Here is a 27,430-nt window from a genome sequence, read left to right as displayed (position 1 = left end):
GTCCAGCTTCTGTCAATCACGGACGGTCGGGAGTCCGGCTAATCAGGCGCGAACGTCCAGAAGTTCAGCTGCCGTCAGACGCCGACGGTCGGGAGTCCAGGTACCGTCAGACGCTGACGGTTGGGACAGTCCAGCTGCCGTCAGACGGGAGTCTAGCTGCCGTCGAACGCGGATGTCAGCACGGTGGTGCCACTCGCCGTACCGTCCCTGACGGCTTGCGGGGCGTCCATTATGCCATGTCCAATGAATGCAGTCATTTACTACTGGGCTTCAGGAGTTCGAACTGCGTTCCGAAGTAGCTTTCAGCTGGGTTCTTTTTGCGGCGTGTGGAGTAGTACTTTCCTGCTAAGAGGCCCTCGCCGTCCGCTCAGGCGTCACCAGAAATTCTGGAGGACGGTTCCGTGACACTGCTCTGTTAGTTAACGTCTCGCCATGCTCGCCTTCAAACCAAAATGGACCAGTGATTACATTGTTGCTCATGGCAGCCAATGCAGTGCACACGCGGCTGCGTAAGTCTTTGAACACATTGGCTGCGTGAGGTCGTCCTGCCATTTGTATGGGAGGTGTTCGAGATCACGCCCCATAATTGTGCGCAGCGAGCTTTTCTCAATCCCACGATTCCAAGATCTGCGTCTCAATGACGTCAGCGCGTCAGGGCGGATACGGACCACTTCACAGCTCTCATCCATGCTACAAGGTTGCGGATATTACACCCATCCTTGCATAGGTTTGTCCATCAAGATTGAGATCGCCAGCTCGGTTGAATATATTTCTGCGCCAAATTCTGTAGAAGCTCGTCGCAAAAGTTTGAACGAACGGCACTGGAGGTAAGGCTGGTCGCGGAACCAAATCTACTTTATGGATCACTTCGGTGAGGGAATAGTGGCGTACAGCTGTGGACAAATGAATATTAATGAAACGATCAACAGGGTGGACGCAGCTCTGTTCCACGCTCCACCCGATTTCTTTTAAGCTACGACCTGTTGGGTTGTGACTGGGTATGTGGTGAGACCGCGCCGTAAATGTTCTTCTGTGCGTACCGGAGGCTCCCGTTTCAGCAGACCACAGCTGACCCGCGGGCAGTCTACCCCACCTCCACAGACGGCAAATGTCGACAACTTTGGTGTTTCACGCGAGCTCGCAGCTATCAGCATGAACTGATCACCAAGAGTAGACTCGCTGCATTCAGAACTTGCCCTTATTACGGTCCTGTTGGGCCAGCGCGTGCGCTTCTTCGTCCCGGCTGTCTCGATCAGGTGCCACCGCCGACAATGTCTGCGCGTTTAACCAGGGCGTGGGAGTGGAAAAACTGGGCCCCCCGACATCTTACCACGCCGTGGACAGCTGTCAAGGGCGTGGCGACGGTCTGTACATCGTGTATTTTAGTGCGATAATTCGATAAAGTCAGCATAATCACTCCGCACGTCTGCTGTTCGCGCGTACTCAGCCACACACACACAGCTAGACACAGATACACACACACACGCATGGACAGACGTACAGACGGGTCCGGGCCGCTGCGGTCCCGGCCGGGCGCGGCGGCCGGCTCCCACCGGGTGGGCGCCTCGGACGTGTGCAGACTACAGTGTCGTTGTACTGCCGAGCTCTGCGGCCGGCGGCGCAGCCGGGCCAGGGACTCGGGGGGGGGGGGGCGGCCCGGCCGCCGCCGCCGGCCCAGGCGGCCCCCATACGCGCGCGCCGCTACACACTCTAACACGGACAGATATCACAAGACGTGGCGCACGGCCGGGGGCCGCTCAGAACACAGACTCGACCGAACGCGACAGCTGGATAGGGTGCGAGGGGCTGCGCGCCAGCCGCTTCTTGGGCAGCCGCTCCAGGATGACAAGCAGCTGGGTGAAGTCGGGCCGGTCGGCCTGGTGGTAGTTCCAGCACTTCATCAGCAGGTCCTGCCGGGCATGGAGCGGGCCGCCTGTCACGCGCCGGCTGCGCCCGATACGCGGACAGACGGCGGCGCCACGCTGCTCCTGACCCGCATCCATGCGACGCTCTCATTTACAGTGTGCTAACATCAGCATTGTGTCAGGGTCACCAACCCAGGCTGAACGCCCCGGAGGAGTGACCGTATTGTCGGCATCGAGCGGGCGTGAAAGGATGTGCTTTAGCTCGACAGTGAAAAGCATTTTTAAATGTGGACAAATGGATAAGATGGAGACGCCGAGTGAACACAATTTTGCACTTGACTTCTGGAGCGTTATTTTTCACGAACGTTGACAAGTTAAAAAACTGCACATGCACGCAGGCCTTCGTGCAATGAACACGAAAACTCGGCACTACGGAAGGCTGGACAGCGTGAGATGGACAGCAGATTACTTACAATGCAAACTTCAACTTCAACAAACAAAGCTTTAAACAATGCACTAGAATGCTCGTACAAGTGCACTGAATGCAATGAAGCATCGAGCAGCGCCGCAGGTGGTGCGCGGTGGCAGCCGGGCAAAACTCATCTTTAGGCATCTCACCAGCAGCTGATGCCACCCATGCGCCAACGGGGAAGCTCAGAACGACTGAGCTACCCAGTACACGGAGATGGCGCAGCGCCCCACTGAGCCAGCGCGGTGCGGATGTCGTGCGGTGCGGTGCGGTGCGGTGCGGTGCGGTGCGGTGCGGTGCGGTGCGGTGTGGTGTGGTGTGCGATGCGGTGTGGTGTGGTGCGGTACCGGCGGCGGCGGCAGGCGACGTACCTTGACGTCGCGCGAGGCCTGTATGTTGGCGAGCGACTGTTTCATGCCTCGCCCCACCAGCCAGATGGTGGCCTCGGCTGGCTGGTCCTTCCAGGGCCACTCACCCGACAGCAGCTCGTACCACACCGTGCTGCCGGCGGCGCAGGGCAGCGTTACACTTCCGGCCGGCACACGCGACTCAGACGGCTACCACATCATGCTACAGCGCCCAAAGTGTCGTGGTTTACAATTCTGCGTTAACCGCTGCGTGTCTGGGAAACCGGAGGTACGGGATTCGATGCTCAGCGGTGCCTGGCCTTCCCGTCATGGTGAGAGGCAGACGAGGCCACAGAGCCTAACAGCTGCGCGTGTCGTAAAGCTCCAATGACGACGACAACCACATCATGCTGCATCATGCGACAACCACATCATCTTCCCGAACACTGATGCCCCTCACCCGTCCTTTCCATCTGTGAGCACGATGACCCATAGGAGACAAGAGGCTAATATTGACCATGCACGCCCCACACGTGCGCTTGAGACCATCTGACGTCTTCGGTGGGTCGACACCCCGGGGCGTCCCGAGATCTGACGTGTTCGGTGGGTCAACACCCCGGGGCGTCCCGAGATCTGACGTGTTCGGAGGGTAGACACCCGGGGTGTCTCGAGACCATCTGACGTGTTCGGTCGGTAGACACCCCGGGGTGTCTCGAGACCATCTGACGTGTTCGGTGGGTAGACACCCCGGGGCGCCTCGAGACCATCTGACGTGTTCAGTGGGTCGACATCCCGGGGCGTCCCCAGCATGTCTTACAGTGCAGTTGACTGCAGGCGGCGAGATTTAACGTCTGCTATCGTGGATGCAGCTCACACGGGCTGCCCAGAATATGTCACGTCTAGCTGTCAACTATGTGACGGCCGTCGATGGTAGAACTATCCAATTCCCTTCATCAATTTAAACTACTTTCCACCAAACTACCAACTGTGCCTACACCGTCCGCTCCATCTCCAACTGCGGTATCCCCCTGCACGTGCCCGTGCCGTCCGCTGCGCCGAGCGTCGTCAGGGCCCGCGGCGGCCGGACCCACTGACCCGAAGGCGAAGACGTCCGAGCTCATCGAGAAGGGCAGGTCTCGGTTGTCGCCGGGCCGCAGGCTGCGCACGATCTCCGGACTGAGGTAGCAGAGCCAGCCCTTCGGGATGTGCAGGCGGCGCCGATGCCTGCCGCATGGCAGCCCGCTCACGTCAGGTCAGGCCAGATCAGGTCAGGTCAGGCGACGGCCCACCGGACGCCCAGCACTTGATGTCACACGTGTCAACACACACGAGGGCCGTGGATTAGAGGATACGTCTGTCCAGACGCTGCAGAGTGCACAGCTGTGTTGTAACGGAGTCGGAGTCAGCGGCTGCGGGCAGACCGGTGCACACATCCGTGGGAAGCCACAGCACGTGCTCAGGTTACCACCCAGCTCCACACACACACACACACACACACCACTGATGGCATTCCAACACTTTAAAAATGAGGCAGCTGCCGGTGTCTTTGAGACGTTGCGGAGATATTGCCAGCGCGCTGTCACCACAGCGTGGCAGTGGCGTGGCGGGGAGTGGAGGCGAGCCGCCGCGTGCGCAGCCCCGTCCGCCCGCTGCGAGCCAACCACGAGCCACAGCCCAGCGCCGGCTCACCCGGAGTTGGGGCAGAGCTTGGTGAGCGAGAACAGGCCGAAGTCTGTGATCACCACTGTGCCCGAGTTGTCCACGAAAATGTTCTTCGACTTGAGGTCCTTGTGCACGATGCCTCGGGCGTGCAGGTAGCCCATGCCCTGGCGGCGACACGCGAGCACACCGGTCACGCGCCGCCCGCGGACGGCACAGCGCTGCCTGCAGCGCGGCGCCGCCACCACAGCAACAGCCACCAAACAGAGCACGGATGTGAGAGACACGCTTACGAGGTGTCGGTAGCCCCCTCTCCCCCGGCTACCGAACAGAGCAGGGGGATGAGAGCCACGCTTACGAGGTGTCGGTAGCACTCCCCGCCTCCCCCTCTCCCCCGGCTACCGAACAGAGCAGGGAGGTGAGACATGTGCTTACGAGGTGTCAGTAGCCCCCCTCTCACCCGACTACCGAACACAGCAGGGAGGTGAGAGCAACGCTTACGAGGTGTCGGTGGCCCCCCTCTCCCCCGGCTACCGAACAGAGCAGGGAGGTAAGACATGTGCTTACGAGGTGTCAAGAGCCCCCCCCCCCCCCACCCAACCCCCGCCTCCTCCGGCTACCGAACAGAGCAGGAGGATGATAGTCACGCTTACGAGGCGTGAGGGATCTCCCGCTACGGTCGGCGGCCATACTGACCAGCGATATGTGTTTGGCGATGTTGCTGATCTTGGTGAGGTTGAACTTCTCCTTATGCGTGTGCAGCAGGGCGAAGAGCGGCTTGCCCTTGCAGTAGCTGGTGATGATTGCCAGCTGCGGCGGGCACATGCAGGCGCCCATGAATAGCACCAGGTTCTCGTGACGCGTCTTGCGGAACGTAGCCACCTGCGCAAGTGCAAGCAGGACGTGACGGTGGCGCCGCACACCGGCACAAGCCCACGCAGCGCTCTGCTACATCACGGGCCTAAGCCAACAGCTGTCACCCCCGCGGCCCATCTGCATACCCGAACGCATCTGTTTTGTTAGGGCCATAAGAGGCTCCATACGGTGTCTCCGCAGAATTACAGTTCATACAATTGATCAGCTGATCAGAGACGTTGTCGCGCACACAGGAACAAAACGCTGCGTTTTAGGCGGCCCGTGAGCACACCTGCCGCACGTGCACGCCGCGCAGCTCACGGTACGGGGCGCCACTCACGTCTCGCTTGAACTGCTCCAGCGCCTCCTCGTCGTTCATGTTGAGCAACTTAACGGCCACCTCGCCGTGCCAGTGGCCCTTCTTCACCTCGCCGAAGCGGCCGCGACCGATCACCTCGCCCACCCGCACCTCCTCAAACGGAATGTCCCACTCCCGCAGCGACAGCTGAAACGGCGGCGCGGCCCGGGTCAACATCGGGCCGACACAGGCGCACTATCAGGCCCACCCGCACCTCCTCAAACGGAATGTCCCACTCCCGCAGCGACAGCTGAAACGGCGGCGCGGCCCGGGTCAACATCGGGCCGACACAGGCGCACTATCAGGTCCCACTTCCGCAGCGACAGCTGAAACGGCGGCCCAGCTTGGGTCAACATCGGGCCGACACAGCCGCACTATCAGGTCCCACTTCCGCAGCGACAGCTGAAACGGCGGCCCAGCTTGGGTCAACATCGAGTCGACACAGCCGCACTATCAGGTCCCACTCCCGCAGTGACAGCTGAAACGGCGGCCCAGCTTGGGTCAACATCGAGGCCGACACAGCCGCACTATCAGGTCCCACTCCCGCAGTGACAGCTGAAACGGCGGCCCAGCTTGGGTCAACATCGAGTCGACACAGCCGCACTATCAGGTCAGCGGCAGCTTACAGCGGACAAATCCACAGAGCGCCGCTTGTATTCCCTTGACCACACATCTGACGGTCCCCATCCGCACTTGCTCACTGTCCTGATGTGGTGCACCCTCGTCCCTGCCGTGGGCAAGGTCTCACACCAGCTGCCACACCAGCCGGGCACCCCCGGGTCTGGCCAGGCGCCGCGCTCACGCTGGGGCACCCCCGGGTCTGGCCTGGCCCCGCACTCACGCTGGGGCACCCTCGGGTCTGGCCAGGCCCCGCACTCACGCTGTTCTGCCGCGGCATGCCGTCCGTCTCGGAGACGGTCGAGTCCTGCGAGTCGAGTCGACTGGCCACGGTGCGCTCCGAGTCGGTGGACGTGCTGGCCGACGTCTGACTCATCGTCTTGTCCGAATCCTGCGAGCCGACCGGCGGCGGCTGCGCGGCCGCCGGCGGCGGCGGCGGCGGCGGAGGTGGCGGCGGCGGCGGGGGCGGCGGAGGCGGCGGCGGCGGCGGCAGCGGCTCGACGGTGACGCCGGCCGGCTCGGCCACCTCTGGGAAGTTGAACTGCTGCAGGCGCGACGCTGACGCCGGCGGCGTCGCCATCGGGAAGGCCGGACTAGACGGCGCAGAGCTGTTGCAGCTGGACGTATTGCTGCTAGAGTCCTGGCCCTGCCGCACGCAAGCGCCCCCTCAGGCACGGAACAAGCGGACGCAGGCACTTTGGTCCGGCACGTTGTGGGAGGGCCAGACGGTGGGCCCCTGGGCGCTAAGATGACCAATGCAACCGCAGGCGCTCCGTAACAGGCGTGACAACGTGCATCGCGTTCTTTTTTTACAGACACCAATTTAATTAATGAATTATCTCCGGTTCAAACACCCTCTGAACCCACTGGCCTTCTTCTAGTTCCCAACCGATCGCCCGGTCAGAGTGCGTACAGGACGGGTCCAACAGCGCGGCTACGATTCACCGGCCTGAGTGCGGCCTCACCTGGAATGCCGGGATGCTGATGCTGGAGTTGGTGTAACCGTGGTGCTGTTTGTAGTGAAGATACCCGGAGCTCTGGCTCTTGCGCTGACTTTTCGGCAGCAGGGGGGAAGCGTTACCCTGCGACATAGGGCGTCCAGACGGGCGTCACGGCGCAGCCGGCACCATCAAGCAGGCGCCAGTGGGCACGAGCAGAGCCGGGGTCACGAGCCAGGCCGACGCCGGCGGCAATCGCTGCAGCTAGACACACACACACTCAACATACACAAGCATACACAAGCTCAACATGTTGCGTCGAAGGCCAGCCGCGCAGCGCAGTCAAAGCCCACCTGATTATTGACTTGGTCGATGAAAAAGTCGACGAACTTCCTGGGCAGACCGCAGGAGGGCGGCACTTGCTCCTCGCAGTGCCGGTGGCACTTGTACTTGCACTCGCGACACCGCAGACCTGCAGGCGACAAGGACAGCGTCACGGACCGTCCAGCCAGGCCCTGACCGGACCGGACCAGGCCAACAGGCGCGGCCCGTACACCGACGGCACCTGACGCGGCGGCCAGGCCGGCGGCGGCGGCGGCGGACGCGGCCCGGCTACAGAGCCAGCTCCGCCGCCCACCGCACTCCACGGAGCCGCCGCCTCCCAGCCAGCTCCGCCGCCCACCGCACTCCACGGAGCCGCCGCCTCCCAGCCAGCTCCGCCGCCCACCGCACTCCACGGAGCCGCCGCCTCCCAGCCAGCTCCGCCGCCCACCGCACTCCACGGAGCCGCCGCCTCCCAGCCAGCTCCGCCGCACACCACCGGCATCGTCTGTCACGCACCGCCGCCCACCGCACTCACTCACCGTAGATCATCTGCTTCTTGCAGCAGTCGCAGGTAGACACCTTGAACGTCTTGGTGAACTTGTGCGCGATCACGTGGCTCATGCTGCCGGGCAGCGTGGGCGTATGCGGAGAGCGGGGCACCTGCAGCGTGGTCGCTGCCGGGCGCGGACCGAACGTCACACACTGCGCCGAAGCACAGACAATCATGCAACAACCACACACATAGCCACTCGGAGCAAAAATATGCCATACAAATGATAATAGCGGCAGCTTTTTTGAAGAATGCCCGGACCTTTGCATGACAAAATAAGCGATCATGATGTTGATATCTCGAAGCACGATCAACATTATTGTACAATACAGGACGCTTTCAATAACCTTTTACTTCCCTTTTCAACGTCGCGTCCTTCGGTCATAATCAATGACACGCCGGAAGCTTGCGTACGGCGGTTAATGAGCTCCACCTGCAGCGGGCTTCTGTGAGGTGGCCGAGTCGGACGTTCACGCGTCACACGCTCGTCTGCCGGCCATCCGCCACCTATCCGGTATATGCCGGGATCGCCTGCGACTCACACTTGGTGGGCGTCTGGGCGGCCGTGGAGGGCGAGGGGCTGGCGGCGGCTCCCGGCGACCTCACGGCCGCCTCCTGGGCCTCCGACGGCTCAGAGTCGCCGCTGGCGCCGGAGACAGCGGCTCGGATCAATAACGCCAGCACAGCACGGCACACAGACAGCCACCATCTGAACTAAAGCACCCAATATTGTGATAGCATGGGTAACCTTGAGCAAACAATAGTATTGGCCGCACTAGAATGTGTTGGCACCAGGCCTGGTTACTGCTTCCTTATTATGTGTTTTGCGTGATGTTACCTTAACCTGACATTTTCATCATGGGGCCCTACGACGCACTCAGCTGCTGAGGCTACATGGCGTCACCTGCCTCTCCCCCTGGCAGGAAGGGCGGGCACCGCGGGGAATCGAACCCCGTACCTCTGGTTTCCCATGCGCGCAGGAGTCTAAGCAGACGTGTTAACCACTACACTATCGCCACCCTACCTCAACCAAACGAGCGGCTAGGCAGTCCACGGGTGACCTGGGGCTTCACCCGTGGTCACCATCAGGTCACCCACCGGTGACCTGAGCCTTCAGGCCGCGCAGCTTACCGTGGCTGGGCGGCGTCTCCAGCAGCCTGCAGCCGGCCCGTCAGCTGGCTCTCGTGAGAACGTGACTTGGTGAGCGTGGCCGGGTCGCCGGCCGCCTCGCGCAGCCCCGTGTGATGGCGGCGGCTGGCTGACGGCGTGGCGCCGTCTGCCGACGCGGCAGCGACAGCGTCCGGTCACGACACACACGGAGATACAGACAGCAGACACACACGCGCACGAGAAGACACACACGGTATGAACGTTCGACACACCGTGCCGACGCTCATGTAACCAGTACAGTAGTGACGCACAGACAAACGAGCACGGGGAGGGGGGGGGGGGGGGGGGGCGGAGCTGCAGGCCAGCAACGGACGCGGTCGGGGAGCTGCAGGCCAACAACGGGAGACGACACTTGTCTCTCGGCTCCCAAACAGTCATCCCGGCGCCATGGCGGGAGTGGCAGAGCTGGGGATGGACAACACTGCCATGTCCTCAGGGCATGTCAGAGCATCGCTGCCCACCTCCTGACATGGAAGCCGAACGCTGGCTGAGCCCACGACAGGAGGCCCCTCTCGGCTCCACCCTCTCCAGCACGACACAGGGGTCCCGAACACAACACGGCAGGAGGCCGTCTCGGCTCCACCCTCTCCAGCGCGACACCAGAAATTCGAACGCAACACGGTGGGAGGCCCGTCCCCGCTCTCCATCCTCTCCAGCGGGACACTGGAGACCCGAACACCGGATCGCGCCGCATGGTTTCGGTCCGCAACGGATCTCTGCTTTCAACTGCACGTCCGCCAAGACTCATCTCGTGGCTGGAGCCCTGCAACGGCACAGCGTAACCCTGGGCCGCGGTACACGCGTAGCAGACACCACACGCGTGTCGCCGACGGCAGGGCGTGCGCGCACGGCGCGCCGTACCTCGCGCAGTGCGGCCCAGCGGCGGCGTGCGCGGCGGACTCGTCTCGCCCACCGGCAGGCTCTGCGTCAGGTCGCTGAGCGTCGACTGCGTCTGAGAGTGGCACGATGACTCGGACGGCGTCGGTGCCGACGACTCTGACTGCTGCGTCTCGTCCGACGACGACACCGACGACCTGCGACGAGACGGCGAGTCAGGCGCGGCGCTCCGCGCGTCACACCATGGACATCCCGCTAAGGACATCCTCGTCGCCACCGGTACCGGCGTGGCCCATGATCATCACAACACACCAAGCGCTCATTATAAGGGCTCTGATGCTGAGAGGCTAAGGCCAGGCGCGCTGTACTATTCCCAGCGGAGGACGCCGGACTGGTGCCCGAGGGAGAAGACCCCGGCTGAGAGGATGAGAGGGGGGGGGGGGGAAGGGGAGGAGGGCAGCACAGATGCTCCAGCGCGTGCCGATCTGCAGTCTGTTGCCGACGTCAAGACCAGTCCGACGCGTTGATCTGTAGACGCAGTCACCTCCCGCAGCAGTCTCCGCACTGGGCGCCGCTCTGCTCTTGCACGCAACACGGCGCGTCAGAGCCCGCGGCGCTTTACAGAGCGGCCGCAGCGAGTGCGGCGGCTCAGTAGAGCGTGTCCGCACCTGGGTCTGCGCCGCAGACTGGGCGACGACGCCTCCCAAGAGTCCCAGTACAGCGGCAGGTCCGGACTGCTGTGCGCGTCACCCACCCCTTGGCTCTCTGAAAACCAACAACGTGGCGTCACCAGCTGCTCTGGTCATCACCGCGTCAGACAGCACTAGGCGTGCTTTCCAGGGGCGGAAGTTTTCCACCGCATATCTCACGGACATGCTTCGACCCGTCCGAACTGCCACCAGGTCAAAAAACAAAAAGCTGTGTCCTCATCATTTACATATGCTTCTTAGCTGTCACGAGTGATGTGATCAACAGCGCCCTTGTGTTTTAAAACGTGGTAACGAAAACACGTGTTATTTGGACCCGTTGTAAATTGACAATAACGTACACTAGCATCCGCATTATGGAGGCAATTAATGCAGATACTGGTGTATGTTACTCAGCAGTATCTGTATACCATGGCAAGACCTGGCCGTCAGCTCGGCAAACAAAAGCTAGTGTGACAAAAGCCACCTACAGGTGCACAACCAAACCTATCCTCTGCATCTGAATGGGGGCAGAACATGCAACATAATGCAAGATCAATATAGGCTGTTCAGGTACGACCCCCAAATCCCCGGCCCAAGTGACTATTTTGTTATGTGAGTGTTGAGGAATGTTACACCAGCATTTAAACCAAGTGTAGGGAAAACGCAACTCTAGAGGAAATATTTCTCAGGGAAACTGGCTGCACTAAACCTCAACAAACATCAAATGTGAGTTGCTGTTGAGCACAACAGCTGAAACCAGAATCAGACGTTTACTTACAGGGAACGAACCCCTGGCCGAATCGTGACCCGCGACTGACCCGTATACTTCCGCATGTTGTGCATGGCGCGGCCGAGACGGCGCACGTCGTCGTCGAAGCCGGCCGGCGGCAGCACGCCGCGCAGCTCGGCCTCGCCACTCTCCACCAGCGCCTCCATCGAGCTGTACTTGCAGCACACCATCTGCGGCACGGCGGCGCAGCGTCAGCGGGCCGGCGCCGAACGATGCCGCGAGCTCCGCTCCAAGGCGAAGAGCACGGCTGAGCGCACAGCACAGAATCATGGCAGACACACACCTGATGACAGGTGCACTGGACCATTACAGCACAGACATCACATACTGATGGGAGACACTCACCTGGTGACAGATGCACTGAACCATTGCAGTACAGACATCACAGACTGATGGGAGGCACTCACCTGGTGACAGGTGCACCGAACCATTAGAGTACAGACATCACAGACTGATGGGAGACACTCACCTGGTGACAGGTGCACCGAACCATTACAGCACAGACATCACAGACTGATAGGAGACACTCACTTGGTGACAGGTGCACTGAACCATTGCAGTACAGACATCCCAGACTGATGGGAGACACTCACCTGGTGACAGGTGCACTGAACCATTAGAGTACAGACATCACAGACTGATGGGAGACACTCACCTGGTGGCAGGTGCACTGAACCATTAGAGTACAGACATCACAGACTGATGGGAGACACTCACCTTGGTGACAGGTGCACTGAACCATTGCAGCACAGACATCACAGACTGATGGGAGACACTCACCTGGTGACAGGTGCACTGAACCATTAGAGTACAGACATCACAGACTGATGGGAGACACTCACCTGGTGGCAGGTGCACTGAACCATTAGAGTACAGACATCACAGACTGATGGGAGACACTCACCTGGTGACAGGTGCACTGAACCATTGCAGCACAGACATCACAGACTGATGGGAGACACTCACCTGGTGACAGGTGCACTGAACCATTAGAGTACAGACATCACAGACTGATGGGAGACACTCACCTGGTGACAGGTGCACTGAACCATTAGAGTACAGACATCACAGACTGATGGGAGACACTCACCTGGTGACAGGTGCACTGAACCATTAGAGTACAGACATCACAGACTGATGGGAGACACTCACCTGGTGACAGGTGCACTGAACCATTGCAGCACAGACATCACAGACTGATGGGAGACACTCACCTGGTGACAGGTGCACTGAACCATTAGAGTACAGACATCACAGACTGATGGGAGACACTCACCTGGTGACAGGTGCACTGAACCATTACAGTACAGACATCACAGACTGATGGGAGACACTCACCTAGTGACAGACACATTTAACTATCACAGCTCAGATGATACACAGCAATGTTAGTCACTCGCCTTGACACCACCATCACAGCACAGACAGCGCAAGCTGGGATGCAAGGCACTCACCTCGACTGCAGATGGGCTGAGACCCACAACCTTAAGCCAGAGCTGCATTGATGGGTAGCCATCACAGCCAGATGCCTCCAAGTCATCATTGGGGATGCGGGACTTGGCCAGAAGCTGACTGCTGAACAACTTCACCAGCTTACCCTGCCAAAGGTATGACATTCAGTCGCTGCACAACCCCGACATGTACAGATGTAATTAAAAAAACATGCTGGTATAGGGCCCAGACAATGGCCAACAAGTATAAGACAACTGCTGCCACCAGATTGAGCCAAGTCTTTCCAGAACCTTTCCTGACACATTCAAGAAATGTAACAAGATAACAAACAATGGTATGCAACAAGTGATACCAACCTACATTCTTCTGATTTATGTGACAAGCTAAGAAACACAGACATGTAACAACTGATACTAACCTCGATTCTTCTGATTTCCTGCTGTGTCAACACTGCACTTGTCAGGCACTGGGTTCTCAGCCCTTCCAAATGCTCAGCTGATATTTCAATCAAACTTTGCAAGTTTGTGCACCATTCTATTGCCTGAAGGGTGCTCTGCTCTACATCTTCTTCACTCATCTCTTCTTAGATCAAAACATCAAGGACACAGTGTACCCAATCTGATAGCATCAACAGCAACTGCTGAAAACCAGCATCAAATTACTGTGTCCTCAAGATCACAGAGATTAATCTCAAGAAAACCTGATTGAATAAATATTACATGTAAATCTTAAAGAATGCAGGTAGGCTTCATCTTTTCAAACATCTCTTCACAACCCTTTCTCTTCTGATGAGATCAACCTGACAGGGATAGTAGAGTATGTTTAAGGTTGTAGCTAATAAAAAATCATGCCAATAAAAAATCTGTATGATCATTCAAAATGCCTTTATTTTTTTTACAAAAAATGCCACTTTGGTTCTTAACTTTTGGGAAGTAAATGGAATGGGATAAAATGTAGCATGCTGGTCAGTAAATGGGATCAACATTAGCATGTAGAGACCACACAAATACATACACATGTGCATACATTCACACAAGCCAGCAGTACAGGCTTACCACACACCCTGGTGAACAGTTGGATACACCTTGCTCAGGTAGGGGGTCAATTTGACTTCCCACAAGATCTCAGGAATTAAGAGAGCTAAAGACACCAAATTCACATGGTGTGTTGGCCTGTACATAAACTCACTTAGGTCACAGTTTAAGGCTCTTTGGTTGTGAACTTCAGGTGAAATAAGGTCAAGCAAGGTCAACCTATGAGTTGGTCTAGAGGACTGAAAATCACTTTTTTCAACCAAAAATTTGTTGGTTCCCTTAAACCTAGATCCATGTTCTAAGCAAAAAATACATGCTCATTCAAGGTCAGTGACCCCTTTTCACCTTTTCAAGATCATGGTAGCCAAAATCATGCAATACTGATCTGAGTTTTGCATTGGTACATACATACATACATGGTCATATATGTGTGCACTGTGCACCATACATACATGGTACATACATTGATAGCAAATAACATGAACACATTCTTTTATAAAGTAGTCTTAATGAATTGGATAATGCTCATGACTATGATTTGGGCTTTGGGATGATGAATGCCTGCTAAACTTTATGCTATCAGGAAGGCCAAACACAATTTTTTTCAAGGGAAATACACACAAATTATGAGCATCTTTAGGCCCTGTCCCAAGTTTTGCTGGTAAACATCCATATCATCCATTTAAGGATATAAAGCAAGTGTTCCCTAGGTATACCTACTCATGAGTGATCATAGCTTTCAACTATAATTCACAGCATCAGATTGCAATAAATGTCAGATGGAGAGTTTGATACAAAGGTGGCAGACTTCATCAATCTATAACAGATTCTTTCTCATAAAATTCACCATAATGCCTAACAACAAGTATAGAATAAAAGAAAAAAACACAAGAAACTTGCATTTGCCATGCCTTATTAACCAAGCCTTATCACCATGAATCAAGTTTTTCAGGCAGTAAATCACATCCAAATTTGGAAACTGCTGCCACCATGAAAATGATACAAAACCAGCAGGCCTGTCTCTCTATGCAACTTTCCCCAGGGAATCAGTCCAACCAGATGCCAAAATGCAGTACTGAATAGGCAAGTTTAGATGATGATTTTGAGCAACAAAATGCATCTACTCGAATCGGCAGATATTTACAAGAAGAACAAGGCACTAGGTGACTAATAACCCACCTGCCTAAATGCACTTTTGCTAAAGTTGAGGACTGTGCTCAGACCTGACCACGAGCATGTCGATAGTGCAAGGTGGAGCACTATGGAGCGTATTCATGCGCCTTCTCATGTAGCAGTGCTGCCTGTGCACATTCCGAAAACCTTACCGAAACTCTTCAGGAAACCTATGCAGCCACGCACTTTGACTCCACAGGGACTGCTGGTATATCATTTCATATTTTAATATTCACACCTAACCCGTAGCAGCAGTCAGCTGTTGGTGGACGCGAAAAGATGGCTGTAGTCATTCGCATTTGTCGCATTTGTATTTTTGGTACATTTGTTCAAGCATTTCACGAATTCATATTCGAAGTCTCACTAAAGTTATGCCATTCTGGACGTTTTGTCCTTTGGCGAGCTACTATGACGGATGAACAAACAAGATCACACAAATATAGTTAAATGTTTAAACCACACCACAACTGCACATTTTCCTTGAATAACTTTATGAGCTGATAGCTACATAGTGGTTAACCTTTTGCAACATGCAATGAGCAGCCTCCACTAGGCATTGTGCATTGGACAATGTGTGCTCACGCAGCTCACCTTCAAAAAGAACACAGATGACCAGAAAGAGAAAAAAAACGAAAGTTTTTGTGATCTGTGAACATGCTTTGACACATGTAAGCACAAAACCGTGATACCCTTCATTGACCTTGAATTTGACTCTAGAGTTGCTCAGCGCTATAGCATCTTATAGTTATAAATTTTTGCGCAATTCTTTGAAGTTATCAACTGCACGAAATTTGATAATGAGGTTGCACGATAAAATGTTATATTTACTGAAGTGAAATTTCAGTTCATGCAGTTTCAGTTTAACGCAGGTTGGATTTGATGATGAACTCAATTACGAGGGTCCTTGGCTATGGTCTCAAGTCTGAAAATTCATGGTCCCTGGGCGTTTCATGCGAATTGGGGCCGGAGGTGCGGGCGGCGATTGGTAGACTATTGCTGGCCTGGCGGTTGCAATCTGGTGAAAGTGCTGTTTAATATATCGACGCGAAGACTCTTGTCGCCATTAACGCCTCTTACATTCTCCAGAATTTAAGTGGCGTCTGCCAGTCTGTGATGGTAAGATCCGACAATTTTACTGAATATACTTCAAGCCGCAAAAATGCATGCGTTGTCATACGTGCACGGCCGAGCATATTCAGGTTGAGAGTGGAATGTGTCCTCATCAGAATCTACCACTATTGGGATTTCTCGCCTGGCATGACAATGTAAATAAATATTGACTTACATTGGCATGTCAAAACACATGAAAAAACATTTTTAGAATTAAATGTTTTGAACATGATATCAATATCAGTGCACCAGTTTTAGTACATTTGTGCTTAAAGTCTCAGAAATCAGAGTTGGTACATAATTACCACCAATTTCAGGGCATATACAGCCAACATGTGAAAGACTTATTGTGTTGTAAAGAAAATCAGATGCAAAAATAGTCTGAAAATTTAGCACAGGTTGACCTCATAATAGTTTGGTGTATGCAAGTAGAAGATCCTGCTCCAAGACAATATGTAGGTGTTTGATACCAATGGATGATTTTCTTGTATACCTGAATATAGTTAAGTCATTCTCCCTGTGAGACTAAATGGGTGGCTGCGTTGCAGATAGAATGACAAGCCACTCCCCCTGTGAGACTAAATAGGTAATTGCATTGCAGATAGAATGACTGTTTTTGTAGCATTATTATCTTGTGTTTGTGCACTTAATGTTATGGTACATAGGGGTGTAGCTTCCTGGAAGGGAATGCATTTTCAGAAGTATTATATGGATGTGTTTAGCCATTTTCTGCTGCTCAGCTTCCAGCTGACCTGTTAAGTGAAACTGCCTACATATTTGGTATGGTGAGTGCAATAGAACGGCAGGGCAAAATATCTATACCATTGCATTGTTGTGATTCATTTTTGTTTACAATGCTGCAGCTGGATAACACATTCATTCATATTCCCTTGCAGGTAGTCTCTTAACAGGGACCAGCACAGTTTTTGTTGTAATGCAAGGGTTCATAAGCACTGGAAATGCCATCAAGTGCTATGTTGCCAGACTGCAAAAAAATGCAGGTTATGCTCTACATGTCTAGTATAGTAATGATGTTTAGGCAACAATTTCAGAGCATGTGCACCATAAATTTGAGTGCTAAAAGCTGAGTGCATGAGTGCCACCAAGATTAGAGTATAGGAACAAATTTTGTAGGGAATTATGAGCAATATGTATGAAGTGCATCAGGCTCAGCTCACAGACATTGAGCAGGTACCCAGAAAATTGGTTGGATTGTTTCAGACTAGTGGCAGAGAAGGCATGGTTCCATTCTGAGTCCCAGATATCTTATCAATATGCCTGTGACCTGTTGATAGGCAGCTGGCAACTGGCTGATATGGAAGTGAGCTCAAGCCATGCCTAAGGTATTTCCCAAGTACCTCAATATACAGGATATATTTTTGCACTTACCAGGGTAAAATTACTGCGTGGGAAGCACAGCATGGCAAATGGCTCCTTATATGGTTGTAGAGGAAGTGTGAGATGAATATCTACATTTGACTTGTCCTGAATGCACTGCACACACAAATTGTATTACATAGCAATTTTTCAGTGAAAGAGTAAGAAGTACCAAAGGGATCATATGGAGTTGCATATCTCCTATGACTTTTCACTAAAAGGTTGATAGGGTAATTTTATTTGCTGGCTCCATGACAGATGACATATTGCATGCTGTTGAATGAATATGTTTGTATTTGATATGTATATGCTGATATAATTGTCAATGTCATGCTCAGGAAACCTTCTTCTGGTCCCATTGTTGTAACAAACCCATTTTTTGTTCAACAGGATATGGATAACAGCATGAAGCAGGTGCTGGAAGGCCAGCTGTCCAAATACACCAATGTGATGAAAGGCTGGCAGTATAGATGGTTTGTCTTAAACCCTGAGAGTGGAACTCTGAGCTACTTTATGGTGAGCTTCAGCACATGCACATGGATACAGGGGGGTGCATTGCTGCTTAATAGAGGTGAATTTTCTGTACTGGTAACTTAGAAGAAGAATGAGCCTCAATTCTGCCATGCAAATTCAAAGCAACAGAGACCTTATTGTTACAGCATGTGACCTGTGGCCTTGGCTTTTCATGATAACATTGTTCAATGAACGAGAGATTTTATTTTAGTCCATTTGATTTAGTCCCTTAGCTATCAAGAGAGGACAATGCCAAGGTGGTGAGGGCTCTACCTGAATGTGTAGTGGTCTAATTTAGGGATACGTTTTGTCCATTCTTCTCCTTGCTATGATTTGCTAAGATGGCAGCTTTCACCTGTATTGTCCAGTGCTCCAGCAGCATCCCTGTCTCTGCCCCCACCTGTGATCTATCACCTGGCATGGTGACACTGCACTGCCGCCCCTGGTGACAGTGCTGGACACATGCCTCAGGTGGACGAGCAGCGATCGAGCCGGGCGCGTGGCTCGATCCACCTGGCCGGCGCCGTGGTTTGCCCCAGCGACGAGGACTCGCACACATTCTCGGTCAACTCGGCGGCCGGCGAGCTGTACCGCCTGCGCGCCTCCGACGCCCGCCAGCGCCAGCAGTGGGTCGACCGACTCCGGCTCGTCATCGAGATGTTCAACCGCGTTCAGGCCGAGGTAGGGGCGCCGACCGGCAGACACGGCGGCCAGATCTGCCGCTGCGCTTGCCCAGCGGCCACGCTGCATGAGTGCAGCACCTCCTGCCAACGCACGCTGGCAGGTGTTGTGTTCGGAGCCGTTTGGATCAGGGTAGTCAGCGTCGATCGCAAGTGTGTTGTAAAACTGAAGGCGGATCTCGCTGGTTTATGAAAAAGACCTTCATATGACAAAGACAGCCTATATAAAGGGCCTAGTGCAGGCCAAGGTACGGTGTTGCGTCCACGATGCAAGCCCGCCTGGCTACTGTGGTGGAGGCGGGTCGGCCGCCGCCGTGACGTCCGTCTTGTGACCGTGTGACCCGCGCGCCGGCAGAGCGGGTCGTCGCCGCCGCACGGCGAGCCACTCTCGCTGTCGGTGTCGCCGCGCCAGTACGAGGCGCCGTTGTCGGTGCTGAGCTCGCTGCACGACGCCAGCGCCGCCCTCCAGCAGATGGCCGCCCGACACGGACACCTGTGCACCGCCGTCCGACAGCTGCCCTCGCACGGTAACGTCCCGCCTTCCCTCGTGCGCAGCTGCCCGCTCACGCTCGCGTCCGATAGGCTCCGTTCGCGGCAACGTTCGGCTGCTGCTGCCGGCACACGGCGGACTTGGTCGATGCTGCGCGCTGTGCGGCCACTGCGCCACAGATGGTCGGCACATGCTTGCTTTGGCGGCGAGACTGGTCCACACCACATGGTCCTGCTTTTGCAGGCTCGCTACTGACCTACAGGCACTTTAACGTGATCTAGGTCGCATTTTTTTTGCGTGTTTCGGTGTTGGACGACGCCATTCAGAGGTTTTTATATTTCCTCGCAATGTTTTCGAGGCGCAACGTAGGGCGGCCGCCGGCATCTGACCGCACCTACGTCTGCGTGCCGACAGCCTCTGAGGACGTGACGGTGACCAGCACCGACTCGGACCTGCTGTTGCTGATGGCCACCTCGCAGGCGACGCTGCTCTGTCTGGAGCAGTGCTACTCAATCCTGCAGCAGCAGCGCTCGGCGGCGGCGCTGCCCATCGGCGCGCCGCTGCCGGCCGGCGACAGGAGCAGCCTCAGGCTCGGCGCCACCCGCGCCCGGCCCGAGAAGGACTTCCTCGCGGACGTGGCCGACTGGTTCGACACCAACTTCGGCACGGCCAAGACGTGAGTGGCAGCGGGTGGCGCCGCCCGCGTGCCGTGAGTCGACATCCCGGTCTGGACCGGACACCAGGCGCTGGCCAGCACCCGCTCACTGGTCCGCGCAAGGCAGCCGCACGGCACCGGCAGCCACACTTGCTCAAGCGTCTTCAAAACGGAGGCGGCGTCAGTTGAAACTGCCACGTATTTTTCAATGACGGCCATGACATGTCACCGTTGCTAACGGGGCGCATCCCATTTTCTCTCTAACTGCCGTTTGTTTTGGCTGCGTGATTGGCTTTTGACTAACGCATTTTGCTTCGGCGAGCCGACTGGACGCGTGTGCGTGCGCGTGAGCGCGACTAACGGCACGCCCGGTCCGCAGACAGCGGAAGGTTTCGCACGCCAGCCCGCCGCGGCCGGCCGCGGCTCCGGCTGCAGCTCAGGCGGCCCCACCGCCGGCGGCGCCCGGCCGCACGCCAGCCGCTATAGGTCGGTCGGCCGGGACAGCTGGCGCCCGTGGGGCTGCACGGATGGGTGGAGCTGGCGTAGCAGGCGGGCGCACGCAGTGTGGCTTGAAAATGGCTAGGCTTGTTGGCGTTAGCAGGGCTGCTGTCTGTTTGTACCAATTGTCTTCCCTGGGCGCCATTTGCCCTGAGTTCAGAATGGAATTGACTTGGTCTAGGTTAGGGTAGTTTAGGAGGTTCATGGGAAGTTGTAATTAAACATCTATTTTGTTGAAGGTGCGACACCATTGTCGTCTGCCCGGTTTGATTTATCTTTCGTCATTCCATTCATTCGTTCATTTAACCATATGCTTTTCCCGCTGTCTGTCATAACACGCCGGTGTTCGATCGCGTCCGCTCTCCCCGCACTCGCGTCCAGTGATGGGTTGCTGACCCCCCCCCCCCCTCCCCCCTCTCCCCGAGTCTGTGCGGCAGCCATCTGTGAGGCATGACCGATTCATGCGGGGCGTGCTCGGTTTGTGTGGTGGCGTGACCGGTCTGTGCGGGGCGTGACCGGTCTGTGCGGGGCGTGACCGGTCTGTGCAGGGCGTGACCGGTTTGTGCGGGGCGTGCTCGGTTTGTGTGGTGGCGTGACCGGTCTGTGCGGGGCGTGACCGGTTGGTGCGGGGCGTGATCGGTTTGTGTGGTGGCGTGACCGGTCTGTGCGGGGCGTGACCGGTCTGTGTGCGCCGGCAGCGCGGCCCGGCAGTGAGGCGGAGGAGGTGGAGGATCCGCCGCCGCCGCCGCCGGCTGCTGTGCCGCCAGAGGCCGGCTCGGCGCTGCGGCCGCTGCTGGCCACGCTGAAGCTGGGCGCCGACCTGACTCAGGTGCGCCTGCCGGCCGCCCTGCTCGACCCGCGCTCCCTGCTGGAGCTGTACTCTGAGCTCTGGTCCCGGCCCGACTCGTTCGTCCGGTGAGTCGGCCGTGCCCCGGCCATAGCGGCGCACGGCACGTGCGGTGCGCCGCTGGTATAGTCTTGTCCGTACATATTGCTCAGAACGTTTACAAGCGTGTGTAAGCGGAAACCTGCGCAGCGCGATTCGACCGCTGGCCGAGTCGGGGGCCGGGCACACATGTTCGGCGCAGGTGATAGCGTTGGTATTGGTATTGTGTGGACCCTATGCTGCTGGTGTTCCCTGGGCACCCCGGGCATCCCCAGAGCGGGGATGTGACCGCGTACCGGTGGCGAGAGCCCGCAGCGACTGCCTGGTGACCGGCGCGCACGCCTCCGTCTTGTCCGCGCAGGATCGCGCAGGCCGACTCAGCTGCCGAACGCATGTGCCGCGTGCTGGAGTGGTACGTGACGTCACTGTGCGCCGGCTGCCCGCGCGCCAGCAAGCCCTACAACCCGGTGCTGGGCGAGGTGTTCACCTGCTCGTGGCCGCTGGACGGCGGCCGGACGCGGCTTCGGTTCCTAGCCGAGCAGGTGTCGCACCACCCGCCAGGTGAGCCGCCGCACCGTCATCTGGCAGACACCACTCCGGGACTCCGTCGTCGCAGCCCTGCGGTGACACTGGAAAGTCCCTGCTGTAGCCACGGCTAAACAAAAAGGTCCCTGAAATTTCATTTGTCTGGGATAGGCAGAATCTCTGGTTACGTGCCTTCCAAAAATGTTCGTCTTCACTGGTGGGCCGTTGGGTTGCGGTGCGGACTGGCCGGCCCGCTGACGCGTGCCGTGCGCCGCCACCGCAGTGTCGGCCATCTGCGTGAGCTGCGCCGAGCCGGAGCTCAGCCTGCAGGCGACGGTCGGCTGCCGGGCCCAGTACGTCAACTCGGCCACGGTGACGCTGACCGGCGAGGCGGCGCTTCACCTGGTCCACCGCGCCGAGACCTACACCTTCAACTATCCAGCGGTCGCTCTTAGGTGAGGCACACACACCGCTACCTGCAACTGCCGGCCGGCCATCAATTACGTTGCCCATGAAGGGAAAGTGGGGACGATGATAGAGCGTGAGGGAAGCGTAACAAGGGGAGGAGATGTTTTCAACACCGTAACGTTACGCTCAGGTGTGATTGCATATCGCAATTCACCCCCAACCATTCTTCGGTCGCCTTCATGTCGGGCATGCAAACCAGACTGTCCCACAAGGCCCAGAGCCAACAATACGCCAACAGGACCCAAGGCACTCAGCCTGTCCTCCTTAAGTCAGGTAGACTACGGTAGCCTCCCTGTTAACAAGGCCCAAGGCGCTCGGCCTGTCCTCAGGTCAGGTAGACTACGATGGCATCCGTGTTAACGTATTCTAAGGTCGAGGTCGGCATGCTGGTCGTATGTAACGACCATGCCACGCTAACCTGGAACACTGCTCACGAAGAGATTTACCACTGACCGTTGACAGGAAGAGATTCCTGGCCACGTCTGTCTGTGAGGCGGAGTGGTGCGTGTTGGGGTGCCAGCTGTCCGACGCGTGTGCGGCAGGTCGCTGCTGAACGAGCGCTGGGTGGAGCTGGGGGGCCAGGTGAAGATCGCGTGCCAACAGACCGGCTACTCTGCCTCGGTGACATTCCACACCAAGGTACCGCCGCGCGCTGGTCTCGGCCGGGTGGTCCCAGTTACAGGTTGGCGTGACACCCCTCCATTTACAAGGCGTTTTGTCAGCAATATCAGGTCAGACATGTATAGAAAAGTCTGGTGTTTCCCGTTTAATTGCGCCGACTTTTTGTGGGTCATTTTACCCGTAACACCGTGTTTTCGGTCCTCTTCGAAGCCAACCGCACTAGAAGGTTGGAATTGCTATAGTGTATTGCCAGAATGAGTGTTACTTGGTGGTGCGCCCATGTGTCGGCTGCACTCAGCGACGACGCTCTTCTGTGGACGCCCGTCGTGACGTGTGTGGCGGTCGTGCGCCGTCAGCCGCTGTCTGACGAGGGCGAGCGGCACCGCGTGACGGCCGAGGTCCGGTCCCAGGACGGCAGGCTGGTCTCCAGACTCCAGGGCAACTGGCGGGGCCAGGTCCAGCTGACCGGGCCGCAGGTGAGCTGATGCCGCTTGTCGATACGTTTCGTGATTGACGGTGTACAACCACGACAGCTTAGCATTAGCAGTTACTCGCCGAGTGCCCAAGGTGCCAGTGTACTGACTGCGGCCGGGCCGGCAGGGCGAGAGCCGGACGGCGGACTGTGACGCGCCGGCCGGCCGCCGCTGGGTGCGGCCGCTCGGCCACCAGACGGCGCACGAGTCGCGGCGCGTCTGGTCGGGCGTCACCGCTGCCCTGCTGGCTGGTGACGCGGCACGCGCGGACCGCCAGAAGCAGCTGGTGGAGGAGGCGCAGCGCGACAGGGCCGGCCTGGGCCACGCTCCGCGGCATTTCTACCCGCACGAGCAGAGCTGGGTGTTCCGGCCGGCAGCAGCCTGAGCCGGCGGCGGCGGCGGCGGGCGAGTGCCGCGCTCGTGACTCGTGCGAGGCGCGTGGGGCGGGGCGGGACGGACGTCAGCGGGCGGAATTAACAATGGATTGGCGCAGAGGGCCCAGCATTATTATCAGCTCGCTGGGCTGGCAATTATACGGAGTGATGCCTGGTCGGCGGCCAGCGCGCGCGTGCTGCGAGTGGTGCGGGCTCCCAGCCGGGGCTGACCGGGAGGCCCAGAGGACGCCAGCTGGGGAGCGGGTGGGCAGGCGTGCGCTTACCGGTACTGGAGAGCTGCTGGCGGCGGCTGCGGCGGCTGAGTGTTGTCTCGGCGTGGCCGACAGCCCGGTGATTTGAAAGGGTAACTTCTGTTATTAGTGCGTATCACGTGACCTGCTGGATTCGAAGAAAACGTCTTAGAATTTTGTGACGAAAAATTGGCAGACGTTCATTGCATTGAGAACATATCAGACAACCATTTGAAGATATTTCTAACCCGAAGTTTGTGAAAGCTGACTTTCGCGGGCGAGTGCCGTCTGCGGCGATGCCGCTGCTGTTGACATATCTGGCGGTCTGTTTAGCGGAGATGCGGAACACGCGGCTGGTCGACCGCCCGCTCGGTCCTGCGCAGCTGCTTTTACCAGTTTGTTTATCCACGTGCACGCATGCGGCATTCCGCGCGCATTTATCGCAATACGAGCTTTATGGCGCGCGCTACGTGCGTCGGGTCCGGAGCTTGGGTTAGTGGACGCCCTGTTTGATACTGTGTACTCCTTCTCAGCTGTGCCTACGCCTGTCCTATTCGTGTTTGGCGACTGCGTACGGGACGTCGCGGTGGTGTGGGAGGGGAGGAGGCGACAGCTGGGCTGCTACGAAACAATCGGTGGCGGCGGGCAGCTGTCATTGCCACTGTGCGTCCGGCCGTCGGCAGCTACGGCTGATGCCTCCTGACAGCGTGTCAAACAATATATTACGCCTGCAATATGCCGTCGGGTCTCTTGGCGCTGCTGCCTGCGGCTGACGGGTGCGGGCCGCACAACTCGCGAGACAGCACGAGGGCGTCGGCACGACACGCAGGCACGGCCGCTCACACACACACACACACTCACACGCACGCACGCCGTCCAGGTGTACACCAATGCCCAGACGCCAGTAGGCCCCGCAGCGGCGAGAAGACCGCCACCCCTGGCGGAGGGCCGAGCTGAGCTGGAGCTAACCGCGCCTCAGACGGCGAGGCACCACACGCCGACAGCACACCTGCTGGTCACTGTATCACATGGAGGGGTAAGCGTACTGCAACCTGCGCGGGGTCACGGCTGACCGGCTGACCCGGGCCCCGCCCGTCAGGACGGTCGGTGGGCCAATGGTCGGGTTATCTCGCTTGGCTCGGGGCCCGGCGGGACACGGCGCCGTTTGAAGAGTGTCGGTCAGTCGCTTTCCCGCAACCACTGCTGTCGACCACACCACAGCCCGGCTAGTGGCCAGGTCGCAGCAGGTCTCAGGGTCCCGGTCAATGGCGGGACGGGAGGACGGCGAGGGCACGGGCGGCGGCGTCAGCGAACCACACCTTGAGAGCCATTCAATGTCCGTATGCGCCGTCGGGAGCGGGGTCGTCAGCCACGTGTCATCGCGCGCGTCTCATCGCGCCCCGTCGGAGTGTTGCGAACGACAACGTAGCACCCATGTCCGTCCCCAACTGTAGTGATGCCATTAGTGCCACAGCCGGCCTCTATTGGCGTGTGGCAAGCAGTAGCATCAAGGTGGAAGCGGACCGGTTTAATGGCGTGTCCACGTGTATGCATCGGTGGCGGCGGCCCGCGGCCGAGATCATGCCTCCCTTAAGCATGGCCCATGACTGCTGTGCAGGGTGTGGAGGTATGACCCCAAGGTGACCTCTCCGTACAGGCGTTGGCGGCATCGCGAAATGTTAATAATACTGCAGTGTAGTTCTGGACGCATCAGCAGCACGCCAACTGCTTGGAGAGCAGCAGCGCGCAGCGGCAAGCGTCGCCATGTTTGAGCCATCAGCTACCGCTGAGAATAGCACCAGTCGTGGCATGGCAATGGCAGACGCGCCACTGACAGCGCGCGATACGATATCACAAGAGCACAATATCGCTGGGAGAAGCACGGCAGAGGCGCACTGAGCGTGCTAGCGGTAGCTTGGCTGGCCGTGGCGCCGCGCGGGCGGGGTGACGTCAGAGCCGTCAGTGGCCGCCATGGTGTCAGCAGCGGCAGCGGCGCCGGTGCCGACAGAGCAGACAGGTGCCGGTCGTCATCAGGGACGTCCCGGCACCTCTGGTGCCGCAGACAATTCAGAGGACAACAGCTCACATACGGCTGGAAACGACAGGTCCGCTGGGAGTCAGGCGATGCACCCGAAGTGACGCGTAAACGACAGGTCCGCTGGGAGTCAGGCGACGCACCCGAAGTGACGCGTAAACGACAGGTCCGCTGGGAGTCAGGCGACGCACCCGAAGTGACGCGTAAACGACAGGCCCGCTGGGAGCCAGGCGACGCGTAAACGACAGGTCCGCTGGGAGTCAGGCGACGCACCCGAAGTGACGCGTAAACGACAGGTCCGCTGGGAGCCAAGCGACGCGTAGACAACAGGCCCGCTGGGAGTCAGGCGACGTGTAAACGAAAGGTCCGCTGGGAGTCAGGTCATACGCCCGAAGCGACGCGTCAGCCGTGTTACAGTGCATTCGGAGGGAGTGTAACGCCTCGATGAGGCCGGCCGGCCAACCCCTGAGAATACCGACGCGACGCCAGTGTCGCTCAGACATGAGTAATTCCACCACGACACAGCTTAATCACTTGGCGCCACGTCACTAACACAACGAGTGGATGGGACGGTATGATCGCTTCTGTCCATGATTTGTTTTGCAATAACCTAAGGGTGCTTGAGATAACTGGTACCCTACAGGTCTACCATTATGTGACGTCAGAAGACGCCCTCACTGCGTAGCGCGTTCAGGAATGACTAGAGCGCGCTCACTCGATGTGTGGGTTGGAGGATGCAGCAGAACCAAGGACCCCAGTCACGTGCCCTAGCTCGTTTGTTTCTCCGGACATTTTCATCTCTGTAAATCGTGGTAAGGGGTGAGGGGAAGTGAAAGCAGTCCCTCCATTGTACCAACCATGCCCTATCACGGCAACCTTCGCCTTAGTCAATAAACATGCTATGCCCCATGTCCATGGGTGTTACGACGGCAGGATGGTCATGCCAATCCTAATTTTCCCGCAGCACGATTTCGCACTGCCGCATCTTCCCTCGTCATGTACGTTTTTACCCTTGCACATTAAAACTACCCCTTTCAGGTCAGGATGCTCCCAGGATTCTAGTTCCTCCCTTCCCGGTCCTAGTTTAACCCCTCTCCCACTTCAGAGACGTGGTTACACCCGTACCCGTCGCATAGTCCAGTATAGGCGTGTGTGCTGAAACGTGAGGACGAGCGCCTGGATCGACAGAAGCAAAAACTTATGGGCGGCCGCTATCTGAACAGCGTGCATCAGCCCACGACTTCTCGTTTGCTAAAATGACTATGTCCAGCTCTAACACGTCAGCATGCCTGTGATCTGGGCGACATTGCGGAAAAGACTGTCGCGTTGGTTATCCGCTCGACACC

At 57.3% G+C, this 27,430-nt stretch overlaps 2 protein-coding genes across 2 annotated transcripts; one reads left to right on the top strand and one right to left on the bottom strand.

Moving 5' to 3' along the window:
* Positions 1-1,657: 1,657 nt before the first annotated feature.
* LOC119092847 (kinase suppressor of Ras 2) lies at positions 1,658-15,390 on the bottom strand. Its single transcript, XM_037215766.1, has 19 exons — positions 15,135-15,390; positions 13,340-13,720; positions 12,924-13,067; positions 11,498-11,639; positions 10,659-10,755; positions 10,015-10,187; positions 9,115-9,259; positions 8,526-8,626; positions 7,973-8,107; positions 7,463-7,581; positions 7,137-7,253; positions 6,641-6,817; positions 6,434-6,589; positions 5,536-5,700; positions 5,037-5,222; positions 4,371-4,507; positions 3,777-3,905; positions 2,706-2,835; positions 1,658-1,910 (listed from the first exon to the last, which is right to left on the bottom strand). Exons 2-19 carry the CDS (start codon positions 13,496-13,498, stop codon positions 1,758-1,760), a joined length of 2,565 nt encoding a protein of 854 aa, XP_037071661.1. The 5' UTR covers positions 13,499-13,720; positions 15,135-15,390; the 3' UTR covers positions 1,658-1,757.
* Positions 15,391-16,073: 683 nt separating this feature from the next.
* Positions 16,074-23,436, top strand: LOC119092846 (oxysterol-binding protein-related protein 10). Its single transcript, XM_037215765.1, has 12 exons — positions 16,074-16,244; positions 18,006-18,131; positions 18,600-18,809; positions 19,164-19,335; positions 19,713-19,974; positions 20,333-20,531; positions 21,326-21,366; positions 21,699-21,898; positions 22,146-22,159; positions 22,193-22,317; positions 22,873-22,969; positions 23,308-23,436. Exons 1-12 carry the CDS (start codon positions 16,242-16,244, stop codon positions 23,434-23,436), a joined length of 1,578 nt encoding a protein of 525 aa, XP_037071660.1. The 5' UTR covers positions 16,074-16,241.
* The last annotated feature ends 3,994 nt before the right edge of the window (positions 23,437-27,430 follow it).

The sequence above is a fragment of the Pollicipes pollicipes genome, unplaced genomic scaffold, assembly GCF_011947565.3.
Source record: "Pollicipes pollicipes isolate AB1234 unplaced genomic scaffold, Ppol_2.1 Scaffold_3481;HRSCAF=4094_pilon_pilon_pilon, whole genome shotgun sequence".
Lineage (NCBI taxonomy): Eukaryota > Metazoa > Arthropoda > Thecostraca > Pollicipedomorpha > Pollicipedidae > Pollicipes > Pollicipes pollicipes.
Note: the sequence above shows the minus strand (reverse complement) of the source record. Positions and strands in the feature narration are given on the sequence as shown.